Source organism: Nyctereutes procyonoides, unplaced genomic scaffold (genome assembly GCF_905146905.1).
Source record: "Nyctereutes procyonoides isolate TBG_1078 unplaced genomic scaffold, NYPRO_anot_genome, whole genome shotgun sequence".
Classification (NCBI taxonomy): Eukaryota; Metazoa; Chordata; class Mammalia; order Carnivora; family Canidae; genus Nyctereutes; species Nyctereutes procyonoides.
Window position 1 is genome coordinate 6,457,021 of NW_026575021.1, and position 12,905 is coordinate 6,469,925.

Here is a 12,905-nt window from a genome sequence, read left to right on the forward strand (position 1 = left end):
TCTTTTTCTTTTCTTCTTTCCTTTTTCTTTTTCTTTCTTTATTTCTCTCTCTTTTTCTTGATTTATTTGTTCATGAGAGACACAGAGAAAGAGGCAGAGACAGGCAGAGGGAGAAGCAGGCTCCATGCAAAGAGCCCGACATGGGACTTGATGCCCGGTCTCCAGGATCAGGCCCCGGGCTGAAGGCAGTGCTAAACCACTGAGCCACCGGGGCTGCCCATTTCCCCACATTTCTGCATGGCTCACTCTTTTACATCATTGCTCTGCTGTCTGCAAAAACCTTTCTCTTATCTCCAGCACTATCCTATCACTTTGGTTATTCTTCACATGCACTTATACTTCCCTAATTCTACCTAATACATCTTTTATGGTTTGTTATCCCCAATAAGATTTTTTTGACAGTGGGGGCCTTGTTTCTGTTCAGTACTGTTTTCTTAGGGCCTCAAATAAAACCAGGCAAAGTATGTATCTCATGAATATATGAATGAATAAAGCTTCACACAACTTGTCTTTTATTTGGTTACAGTGTTTACATTTCAGAAGGCTTTAAAGCAACAGCAATTGTAAGCATGCCTTTATGATACAAAGTACTATATTACTTGGAAAAATTTTTCCTCCTCAGTTTGTTTACCTACAAGCCCCCAAGAAAGTATAATCACCCAGATGGCAAACTAGGTAATTCTGTACAAGTTAATGTAACAGTTAAAGTACTTTCAAACAAGTATTTACTCTGGTATTACTGAAAATACACTACAGGGGATATACTCTAAAATTGATAATGACCATTGAAATGGTCTTATCCACTTATCTAAATTGGTGTTTGAAACTTCTGTACTGCACTAAAGCAGGTAGAGTTTTGCTAGGGAGGGATAGAACTGAAATTGCAGTCAATAACTATTCAGAGGCCACAAAGCCAAAGATTAAAGATGTTAAAATAATCTCTTTTTAAGTGTTCTTGTGAACTAAGAATGAAGCAGTACGTAATTTTTACAATTCTCCCATCTCTAGAAGGCTGCTGGGCATAGCACATCACAGCAAAAGGCAATGTGAGGAAATAAAGTGTAAGATTTTATTTTCTCCTCTTTTGCAGCTTCTAATCCAACAAAGAACTGTAAGTAGCCACTGTAGTTAGGAGGGATTTGGGAAGGCTTCACGGAGAATGTGAAAATGAAGCTCTAGTAAATAGATTTAAAAAAAAAAAGTTTATTTATTCATGAGAGACACAGAGAGGCAGAGACATAGGCAGAGGGAGAAGCACACTCCCTATAGGGAGCCTGATGTAGGACTCAATCCCGAGACCCCAGGACCATGACCTGAACCAAAGGCAGATGCTCAACCACTGAGCTACCCAGGTGTCTCTGATTGCTCCTTTCTATAAAATGAACATATATATAAAATTTTACATGGAAGTTTAAGGGGTTCACAGACATTCAGATTAAAGTTTAGTGATCTATCTGCATAATGTAACAGTGATTTCCAAACAGTTTATAGATTGATGATAAACTTTAACACCTCTCAGTAACAACTACTCCTTTAGAGGTGAATCTTACTGGGTACCCTGCCCAAACTTCTATTGTTATAAGAAACTAGTATGGTTATCAACTAGGAGATTCCAATTTTGGAAAATCATGGTAGGCTGAGGATTGTTAGTTTGGCTAAAACATGTATTATCAGAATTAAAAGAATTTTATGATCCACAGAGGTACCTATTACAGCTAAGTAAGATTTACTAAATCTTCCATTTGGAATGACAAAGTGGACTCTACTTTTTTTCCATGGAAAACTGCCCTGACATTTATCAGAGAAGTTCTCAGAAAAGTCCCTTATCCATGGCTTTGACAGTATCCCTTCATCTTATTTCCATGTGTCTTCCCTACCCCCAACACCAATCTCAATTTTTCTTAAACAAAAAACAAAAGCAAAGCAAAACAGCATCTGTCTATAGCTATAAATATACATCTATTCTGAGATGTTGACTGCAAGTAAAATACCACACCCTTAGGATTTTGTAAAGATCATAATGTAAAAGAGGACTATATTGCTCTTATCACTCTTAAGATTTAAGCATTTTAACTTTTTAAAACTTATGGGTGGAGATACAGAAGGTCAAGTAACTTTAGAGCTCTGTAATAGGTACAACATTATTAGCATTTAAGAAATATATCTGATTATGTTAACTACCTAACAGTGACCTTTTAGTAGCTAAGAGATTTTAAGTGTCTTTCTAATAATTTCACTTCCTCTAAAGAAATATTAGTAAATATGTCCATTTAGTCTACCGATCCATGAATCTAGAGAAGCGTTTATTCACTAGTAAATTTTATTATTTTGATTGATTTAAAAACTTTTCATCTTGATTTTTTTCTGAAACTAAACAAGAAATGTATAGTTTTTCTACAAAAAAAAAAAAAAAAAAAAAAAGCAATGATGTTTTTATAAATTGCCCTTTCGGATTTTCTTGTCAGCCTGTTTCAAGGAAATCCATGTGTTCAATATACTTGCTCGAAGTTTAGCCCATACCAAATGGTTGTTTAATCCAAATATCTGAGCAGCAAACTGAGCTGATCCTTCTGGGGAAAGTATGGTCGAACAGCCAAGACCTATTGGTTCAGAAAAGAAAAGAATTTTAATCTCTCAGTTAATAATGAAAATAGCACTTAGTAGATTCTTTTGAAGTAATCTCTACATCCAACATGGGCTCAAACTCATGACTCCCAAGATCAAGAGTCACATACTATATCAATTGAGCCAGGCAGGGGCCCTTAGTAAACTATTTCACACTCAGAAAAGTCCTGTTAACTACAAACAATAAAACGCTACTGTATCATCCTTGTTTAAAATAGGATCTGTGGAATAAGTTTTCATGGAGTGGTAAAGTGATTATTAAGAGGTAGGTAGTATTTCTCTACCATGAACAGGTATTTTATATATATCATCTATCACTCTTTTCACTGATTCATCTGCAAAGAAATTCACCTTTTTCAAAGTTTTTTTCACATACAGTAAACCCTTAAATTCCTAGAGAAAGGCAACAGAAATAAAACAAGGATCAAGTGGAAAGAAGCACTTGTTCTTGGACAAACCTGAGGTACGTTAATTTTTTTTAAAATAATTTTCTAGCTGCCACTTTTGTCCTTGCACTTTAACTATTTTAACAACTTTAAGCAGTAAAAAACCTTAAACCTAAAGATAATTTTATAAAACATCAAGTTATAAGTAAATTCAGTATTTATAAGATCTAAGAAAGTAACTTCCTTGGGGGCCACATAATTTACTCAGGCAGACTTTCTGTTATGGGATGGTACTATTGTATCTGTGTCACTTGAGTGAAGTACTAACTAGCTTATAGATCCAAAAGCTTAATTTTTCCAATATTCTTGGAATTCATCAGGCTCTTTGACCCCCCACTGCCCTAAAATCAAGCATAAATCACAAGGCCAATTTATTAGTTTGTATTAATAAATCAATTTATGCAGCTCCAACACTTATGTGACATTGCTCAATGTACTTCATGTTAACATTAATATCCTTATCTATTAAGACGGGAGTGATAAGTAGTAGCTATCTTATGTGAGCATTCAACAAGTTAATATAGATAAAGTGCTTGGGGCAGTGCCTGGTGCATAGTAAATACTTAATGAATGTCAACTGTTATAGTAGTAGTATCTAGGTACAGAGTTCTACTCTAGTAACTAAAAAAGACCTGTGCCTACTGCTCAGGGCTCCCTTTCTGACATCAGGAAAGCTTAATTAGCAAAGAATTAGGTTATCTAGTGATGCCATAAGAGAAAGAGAAACAGAGTTTTCAGGATTTTCAAAGGGCAGTGTAAAACTCTTCCTCAAAAGATTATACCAATTCTAGTGATCAGAATGTACAAATCTTCCATATTCCCATTCTCTAGAGAGAAAAACTGCCATTCTTGCTCATCTTATTCTCCCTTTTCTAAACTCCACTGATAATACCCGTACTATTCCTGACATAAATTTAATTACATTTTCATTTATAGCCATAGTAAATTTCTAACTAGAGAAGTTGATACAATCATATGTCCAGCTAAAGATGACTAATCAAGGTGGATTAATCACAAGGTGTGTCCCTGAAACTGTATAAAAACAGTAAGTAGCTGAATGTTATACTAAAAAGTTTGTTCAATATGTTTTTTGATTCTAAATCAAATATGTGCAGCTGTGGGACACCTGGGCGGCTCAGCGGTTGATCCCGGAGACCCAGGATCGAGTTCCACTTCGGGCTCCCTACATGGAGCCTACTTCTTCCTCTGCCTGTCTCTACCTCTCTTTCTCTGTGTCTCTCTCATGAATAAATAAATAAAATCTTTAAAAACAACAACAAAAAAACCAAATTTGTTCAGCTGTAAAAATATTTTTAGTAATGGTATCCTATTTTTTCTATACTTGATTTAAAAAGATCTACCACAGCTTTAAAAAGATAAAGAAAAATAAAAACAGCAGTAAAGGGAATAAAGAAAATAGACATAGGGCTGCCTGGGTGGCTCAGTGGTTGAGCGCCTCCCTTTGGCTCAGGTTGTGATTCTGGAGTCCTGGGATCGAGTCCCACATTGGGCTCCCTGCATGGAGCCTGCTTCTCTCTCTGCCTGTGTCTCTGCCTCTCTGTGTGTGTGTCTCAAGAATAAATCTTAAAAAAAAAAATAGACATAATAAAATATAAGCACAAAAAGATAACAGCAATAACTTTTTGTCAGCTGTAACGGAAATGGATCTACTAACTTAGTAGATCAAGAAAATTTTATCCTAAACTGAAGAAAGATGAGAAGCAAAGTGACCAATGTTAAAAAAGCCATGCAAAAGGTTAGGGAATTAGTGGCACCAGATACTTTTGAAGGGAGAAGTGGAGGGTAAAAATGAGGCTAAAAAAAGGGAGACTGGCTAAAAGTCAAGAAGCAGTTAGGCCATCAAATCTATTCTATGCACCTAAGCAATTGCCCCTTCTATACCATAGCAGAGTCTTAAATTTTTGTGAAGGTAAAACAGATTTTAGTTCAGACTTCTGTGGACTGGAGGGCACTAGGCACAGCTGAGACAAGGAATGCCATAGCGAGAACGGGATTAAGTTTTACACAGGCTGATGTTAAGATCCCCAGATTCCAGAATTCAGGTAGTCAGGTTTATTCCTCCAGGTAGGAGACCAAGACTACAAAGATTCTTTGGGTAATTCTAGTCATACATGAGAAAAGATCAAATGACACTGATGTGAGAGATTATTCAAAGAATAACCCTACTAGATCACCCCACAGTGGAGCCATTTTTTTTTTTTTTAAGATTTATTTATTTTGAGAGAGGGAGTGAGCGAGCATGTGGACATGTATGTGGGAGACGGGCAGAGGGAGAATCTCAAGCAGACTCCTAGCTGAACACAGAGCCTGATGCAGGGTTCAGTCTCACCACCTTGAGATCATCCACTTGCATAGACCTTCTAACAGGTCTTTTATCATATGCAACAAACAGCCAAGGATAACCAAGGAGAAAAGGAACTAATGTGAAAGTAAGCATAATTTCTGAGACTTAAAAAGATGTTATTGCAAAGATTAAACACGAAAAGGAAGGTGGGGGGGGGGTGGCCAGAGAACAGAAAACAGCTCTTACAAATTAAAAATGCCATATCTAGAATGAAAAACTCAATATAACTCAATAAGAAAAAACAGAAACCAAAAAGTTCCAAATTTGGATAGTAAATCAGAAAATGAGAAAAGAGAAAATGGAGGAGGAAGTAAAGTATTAAACAAATCATAGAAAATTTCCCAGGACTAAAAAATCAGCATTCCAGATTTAAAGAGCCCACTGAAAGCCCAAGATGAAAATAATCATCAAGACACATCTTTGTGAAATTATTTTTTTAAAGATTTTATTTATTAATGAGAGACACAGAGAGAGGCAGAGACACAGGCAGAGGGAGAAGCAGGCTCCATGCAGGGAGTCTGACTAGGGACTCAATCCCAGGTCTCCAGCATCAGGCCCTGGGCAGAAGGGGGCACTAAACTGCTGAGTCACCCGGGCCGCCCATCTTTGTGAAATTTAAGAAAAATGGATAGGAAAAGATCCTAAAAGTTTCCAGAAAGAAACAAAATTCGTAAATGACCTAGAATCAGTGTGGTAGAAAAGCAGTGGAGTTCTCAGTAACTCTAGAAGACAGAAGACAATGGAGTAATGCCTTCAAAATTGTAAAGGAAAATAATTTGCAATCTAGAATACCATTCCTAAATTACTGAGTATGAGGCTATGATAAAAACATTTTAGATATAGGAGTTATCAAAAAGTTTACCATCTATATACCTCCTCCTCAGGAAGTTCACTAAGAATGCTCTCGAACAAATTAAGGAGTTAACAAAGAAAGGGGAAGACATACGACCTAGGCAATAGGAGATCCAATACTAGAGAAGAGCAAAATGGACGTCCAGGATGATGGTAAAGAGAAATCCTAAAACAATGGCAGTACAGTAGGCCTAGAGAGAAGCCGGTCTATATTGGAACAGATTAGAGGGCTCAAGTACTTAACATATTTGACACATAACAAGAGCAGATTTACAATAAAATAAAGTTTAGCATTTAACAATCAATCAAATCTTACTGAAACAATACAGACTCTCAGGACTTGTAGATCAGATCATTATCTTGGACTATGATGAGACTATCACAATATTGTTATTCTAGGAGATTCTGCTCAGCCAATTGCTAAAACGTCCTTGTGTGTTATTTATTCTGATCTCTAATTTATAGAAATAAAACTTCATTTCCTTTTTTTTTTTTTTTTAAAGATTTTATTTATTCAGAGAGAGGCAGAGACACAGGCAGAGGGAGAAGCAGGCTCCATGCAGGGACTCAATCCCGGGACTCTGGGATCACGTCCTGGATGAAGGCAGATGCTCAACCTGCTGAACCACCCAGGTGTCCCAAAATTTCATTTCCTTTACAGACATAACATAATCATATTTACTTTTAAAAACTCAAAACCATGAATGATATATTCTTGGGGAGAAAAACCCAAATCGAACTTGATCTATCTACACATCTCACCACCAGTTTATAGAAAATATAGAGGATGGAAAAGCATGTTAAACAACATTCAGAAATGTAATCAGCTAAATCCAAAATGTAGAAAATTCTATAGGATAAATGAAAGGGAAAAAAAGGAGGACTGAAAGAGACTTAGGAGAGACAGCAACTAAATGCAATGTTAAGGACTGTGTTAGATCTTGAACAACTATAAAAAAAAAATGAGATGATCAGGAAAACTTGAACACTAACTGAAAATCTGAAGATTTTAAGAAATTACCATTAATTTGTGTAAGTGTGAATATGGTATCATGATTATGATTTAAAAACTAGAGTTCTTACTGCTTAGAAGAAGCATATTTAAGTATAAAATGCTTTGTCTAAGATAGACTTGGAAATAATTCAGCAGAAAGGGCTACAGATGTAATAAGATGTTAAATGTTGAAGCTGAACAAGGGGTACATGTAGACATGTAGATTTCACTGTTATTCTACTATTGTGCATGTTTGAAATTTTGCAAGGAAAAAAACTTTTTTTTTTTTTTTGAGAGAAAGCCAGCCAGAACAGGGGGTGGTGCTAAGGGAGAGGGAGAATCCCAAGCAGGCTCAACACTCTTCACAGAGCTCCACATGGAGCTCGACCTCATGACCCTGAGATCATGACCTGAGCCGAAACCAAGAGTCAGATATTTAACTGAGTCACCTAGGCACCCCTGTATTATTACTTTTTTTAAGATTTTATTTATTTATTCATGAGAGACACACAGAGAGAGAGAGGCAGAGACACAGGCAGAGGGAGAAGCAGGCTCCCTGCAGGGAGCCCAACGTGGGACTTGATCCCCAGACCCCAAGATCACACCCTGGTCAAAGGCAGACACTCAACCACTCAGCCACCTCTTTAATAAACAATTTTTAAAAACTGAATGTATCTTACCGCTGGGTAGTCGAAGAGAAGACCACACATCCTGAGCTCCCCAGTCTGGAGTGAGTGGAGGGCAGTTGATAACTGGGTATGCAGTGTTGCCAGACATCACTGGACCCAAACCATTGCTTCTGCCTGCCACTGCCACAAATACAGTAGGAATGCCATCCCCTAGGGAAATTACACGTTTGTAATTGAATTGAAAGGACATTTTAAGTTAGATTAAAACAAAATCCTGTATATCTTAACACCTTCAGTTCCTTTATTATCAGTCTTAGAAAAAGCATAAATAAGACAATATACGTTTCACTTTACCATCTATTATATCAAAGTAGCAAGAATAGGTCTGGCCATCTTTGAGGTTTATAGTACAAACAGGGTACCAGCGTGCCAGTGAGGGAATGGCTCAAAGGCCTGGCTCACCGAAACAAAGAATGATACCACTTGAACCAGTGTCCATCCTGGTGTATTTCAATCAACAGGGTAGAGAAAGACCTTGTTAATGGAGACTAAAGGTTCAGGAGCACATTTGAATGAAGGCAGGCAAATTCAGTAATATAGTACCCAAATATTTAAGACCCCTCAATACATTTTCTAACATATCTATTAAACATTTCATTCTTTGATATATTTATGTTAATCCTTTGTTTCTTACCACAGAGATTCCTAACCTGGAATCCAAAATTGTATTTATTTTTACTTTTCTGAGGAAAGAGTTCAGGCTTTCATTAGCTTAAAAGAGGTCTAAGAACTTATCCCAGTTCCCTGCCCCGTTCCCAAACCTTAATATGTTCCTGTAATAACTATCTTTAGAAAAAAATAAACATTTTTCCCAGTTGAGAAACATTTAGTTATGTCTCTAGGACTCCATTATTTTAGATCGATACTATCCCATCAAGGCATGTATGTATGTATTTATTTATCTATTGAAAAAGACTTTATTTATTTATTTTTATTTACTTTTTAACAAATTTTTTTAAAGATTTTTTAATTTATTTATTCATGAGAAACACAGTGAGAGAGAGAGAGGCAGAGACACAGGCAGAGGGAGAAGCAGGCTCCATGCAAGGAGCCTGATGTAGGACTCGATCCCGGGTCTCCAGGATCACACCCTGGGCTGCAGGCAGCACTAAACCGCTGCACCACCGGAGCTGCCCCCTTTATTTATTTATTGAGACACACACAGAAAGAGGGAGAGACACAGGCAGAGGGAGAAGCAGGCTCCCTATGGGGAACCTGATGTGGGACTCAATCCCCAGACCTCGGGATCACACCCTGGTTAAAGGCAGATGCTCAACACTGGGCCACCCAGGTGTCCCAAGGCATTTCTTTTATATACTAAATTATAAAATTATACCTTAGTTTTATGTCTAACTACCTTTTAGGAAAGGCTGATCATTATAAATATTTGAAAGGACCTACTACCTCAACTAAAATTGATGTGGGGCCTATTTTCTGTTGAAGCAAATTAGAAACAATACTTCAGGGGCTTATTAGGTATAGATTCATTCTGGCTCTTATTTTCCTTTCATGTCTCCCTTTTTCTTGGTGGGTGGGGGCCTCTCCTATTTTTTTTTTTTTTGACTTTTTTTTTTAAGATTTTATTTATTTGACAGAGAGAAAGAAAGTACAAGCAGGTTGAGTGGCAGGCAGGGGGAGAGGTCTGAGAGGCAAGCCCCTTGAGAAGCAGGGATCTTGGGGGCGGGGGGTGGGTGGGAGGGGGGCTTGATCCCAGGACACTGGGATCATGATCTGAGCCAAAGGCAGATGCTTAACCGAGTCAGGTGCCCCTATTTTTTTTTTAATTTTTATTTATTTATGATAGTCATATAGAATGAGAGAGAGAGAGGCAGAGACACAGGCAGAGGGAGAAGCAGGCTCCATGCACCGGGAGCCCGACGTGGGATTCGATCCCGGGTCTCCAGGATTGCGCCCTGGGCCAAAGGCAGGCGCTAAACCGCTGCGCCACCCAGGGATCCCGAGGTGCCCCTATTTTTGATATATTTTTTTTAAAAACCTGAATAAAACCTGAATGTCATCGACACACAATATTGTATGATTTTCAGGTACACCCATGTTGCATTTTCAATTCTTTCTCCCTGAGCCATTCTTTTATAAGTGCCTAAAGCACCTTACACTCTTTGGAAGTGAGTATCATGAAAGCCTAGACTGTCATTTTTCCCCTTGAAAATGTGGCCAATTCTTTCTCAGTATTAGTCAAAATACAAGATTTATTGGCAAAATCAGAAGAACTTCCCGAAATGCTCTAGTTATGTGACATTTACCTTCATACTCTGCTTTAATCCTCAGAGTTTCATCTGGTCCTTTATGGGCAGATGTTACCCGAAGTTCACACGGAATGCCAAAATTTCCACAAGCCTTTTGGATTTTTTCACAGTGACTGAGATCAGAAGTTGAGCCCATCAATACTACAACTCTGCACTGACTTTCTGATTTTAGAAGCAACTGGAAAGGAAAAACATGGATATGCAAAAGAAGATGGCAAAATGGATACAGAAATGAATACCACAAGAATAATAATCAGTTTACAGAGCTAGAGGAGAGTAAAATTACAACTGGAGAGAATATTTAATAGACCAAATTCAAGACAGAGACAAACAGGACAAAAGGATAGAGTATTTATTTTTCAAAATAACCTTTATATAAAGAAAAGCAGTCTTCATAATTAAGATCTAAAAAGATTTTTAATCAGATAGATTATATTTTATAATAAAATTATATAAGCTATTATAAATAAAAGGCAAAGAATCACTAATTAATTTCAGAAAGCTATAATATAAAATATTTCATCCTAAGATTTTTTTTTTAACATTTTATTTATTTATTCATGAGAGACACACAGAGGCAGAGACATAGAGGGAGAAGCAGACTCCATCCAGGGAGCCTGATCCAGGACTCAATCCTAGGACCCCGGGATGACCTGAGCTAAAGGCAGATGCTCAACCACTGAGCCACTCAGGCATCCCTCATCCTCAGATTTTTAGTACATTGCGTTTAATGGAGACTTTCAGGCATAATGAGCCAAAATAAAGAGATTATATCATAAACCTTTAAAGTTAGTTGCTTAGGGCAGCCCGGGTGGCTCGGCAGTTTAGTGCCGCCTTCAGCCCAGGGTCTGATCCTAGAGACCTGGATCAAGTCTAACGTCAGGCTCCCCGCATGGAGCCTGCTTCTCCCTCTACCTGTGTCTCTGCATCTCTGCCTCTCTCTTTCTCTGTGTGTCTCTCATGAATAAATAAAATCTTAAAAAAATAAAAAATAAAGTTAGTTGCTTAAAATTCAAAATGCTTGTTTCCATGGAAATTATGTTTTGAAAACTGGCTGTGACCCTTGGATAACTGCAAATCCCATTCAATTACCATGGAATTACAGTGATTGTAATACCATAAATCTTAAAAAAAAAAAAAAGATTTGAGAGATAGCAAGCACACACACACACACACACACACACACACACAGGAGCAAGCAGAGTGGGAGAAAGAATCTTAAGTAGACTCCCCACTGAGCACAGAGCCTGACTTGGGGCTTGATCCCAGGACCCTGAGATCATGACCTGAGCCAAAATGAAGAGTTGGACACTTAACCAACTGAGCCACCCGGCACCCTGATAATACCATAAATCTTTTTTTTTTTTTTTACCATAAGTCTTAAAGTAACATTTTAATGTCACATGGAATTCTAATTCTGAACTCTACTTCTGAAACCCATGCTAGTAGAACTCTGAATAGCAGTGGCAAGGTGGGTAGGAAATGTAAGGGGCAGGGAGAAGACAAGGATTCTAGGTTTCCCCAATAGAATTTGGGAGTATACTGGCCAGTTCAACAGCAGAGGGTTTCAATATATTATTGAGAACAGTTTAGGTGGTACATTTCTTAAAAGTGCTCCTTTAAAAACAAAAACTACTGGAGAAAAGGGCGCTTGGTGGTTCAGCTGATTGAGTGGCTGACTCCTCATTTTGGGTCAGGTCATGATCTCGGGGTCCTGGAATTGAGCCCTCTATCAGGTTCTGTGCTCAATGGGGAGTCTGCTTAAGGATTCTCTCTCTCCCTCTGCCCCTCCTCCCACTTGCACACACATTCTACAATAAATACTAATTTAAAAAAACCCACTGGAAAAAAGAAAACTGCACCATCTCACTTTTACTTTCCTTTAAAAAAAGAAAAACGATTTTATTTATTTATTTGGAGAGAGAGTTGGCAAGCAGGGGAGGGGCAGAGGGAGATGAAGAAAGAATCTTAAGCAGACTCCATATCAAACGCCAAGCCTGAGGTGGGGTTCGAATCCATGATCCTAATATCCTGAGATCATGACTCGAACTGAAATCAACAGCATGATACTCAACAGACTGAGCCACCCAGGTGCCCCTATTTTGCTTTTTGAAGCAAGATCTTGGAGAAAAATACAGAACAGCATGGGTTTATTATAAAAGTTTTACCTCTACTCTTTCTGCAACCCACTCAAAATTTTTCTTCACCATCTGGAGCCCTTCTGGAGTTACTTCCTTGAGGTCACGATATGACTAGAAAATAATAAGGTAGAAAGTTTAGAATACAGATATTCTATTAATAATATTCTTGCTAACTGAAATTACTTGATTTTGGAGTTTGGGGTAGATTATGAAAAGCTTGCATAGCAAGGAATATATCTAAAAATATATGTAAACCTATAAATCCTTTTCCTGAATTAGACTAGAAAAAGTTCATTTAAGGATAAGTGCTTTCTACACTAGCAACTACGATTAAGTGCCTTGTGCAATTCTTACGTAGTGTACAGAATATCTGTTCTAATTTCGTTTTCATAGGACAGAGCAGAAATGGAATCTGATAAGATCCACCACACTTGGGACAGAGTTCCAGATCGGCCACTCATTCTTATAATTAGGAAGATAGCAATCATCCTCTCAGTACCTTAGAGGATGGCCAAAGAAGGATGAC

At 37.7% G+C, this 12,905-nt stretch overlaps 1 protein-coding gene across 4 annotated transcripts in view; it reads right to left on the bottom strand.

Moving 5' to 3' along the window:
- Nucleotides 1–495: 495 nt before the first annotated feature.
- The window catches only part of PAICS (phosphoribosylaminoimidazole carboxylase and phosphoribosylaminoimidazolesuccinocarboxamide synthase), a 51,919-nt gene continuing 39,509 nt past the window's right edge, over nucleotides 496–12,905 (bottom strand). For all 4 annotated transcript variants that reach the window (XM_055340280.1, XM_055340261.1, XM_055340252.1 and 1 more), the window contains 4 exons: nucleotides 12,407–12,490; nucleotides 10,236–10,416; nucleotides 7,963–8,121; nucleotides 496–2,600 (listed from right to left, as the gene is read on the bottom strand). In XM_055340280.1, the coding sequence (XP_055196255.1) occupies nucleotides 2,434–2,600; nucleotides 7,963–8,121; nucleotides 10,236–10,416; nucleotides 12,407–12,490 (591 nt within the window). In that variant the 3' untranslated portion in view covers nucleotides 496–2,433. The remainder of the gene's footprint in view (nucleotides 2,601–7,962; nucleotides 8,122–10,235; nucleotides 10,417–12,406; nucleotides 12,491–12,905) is intronic.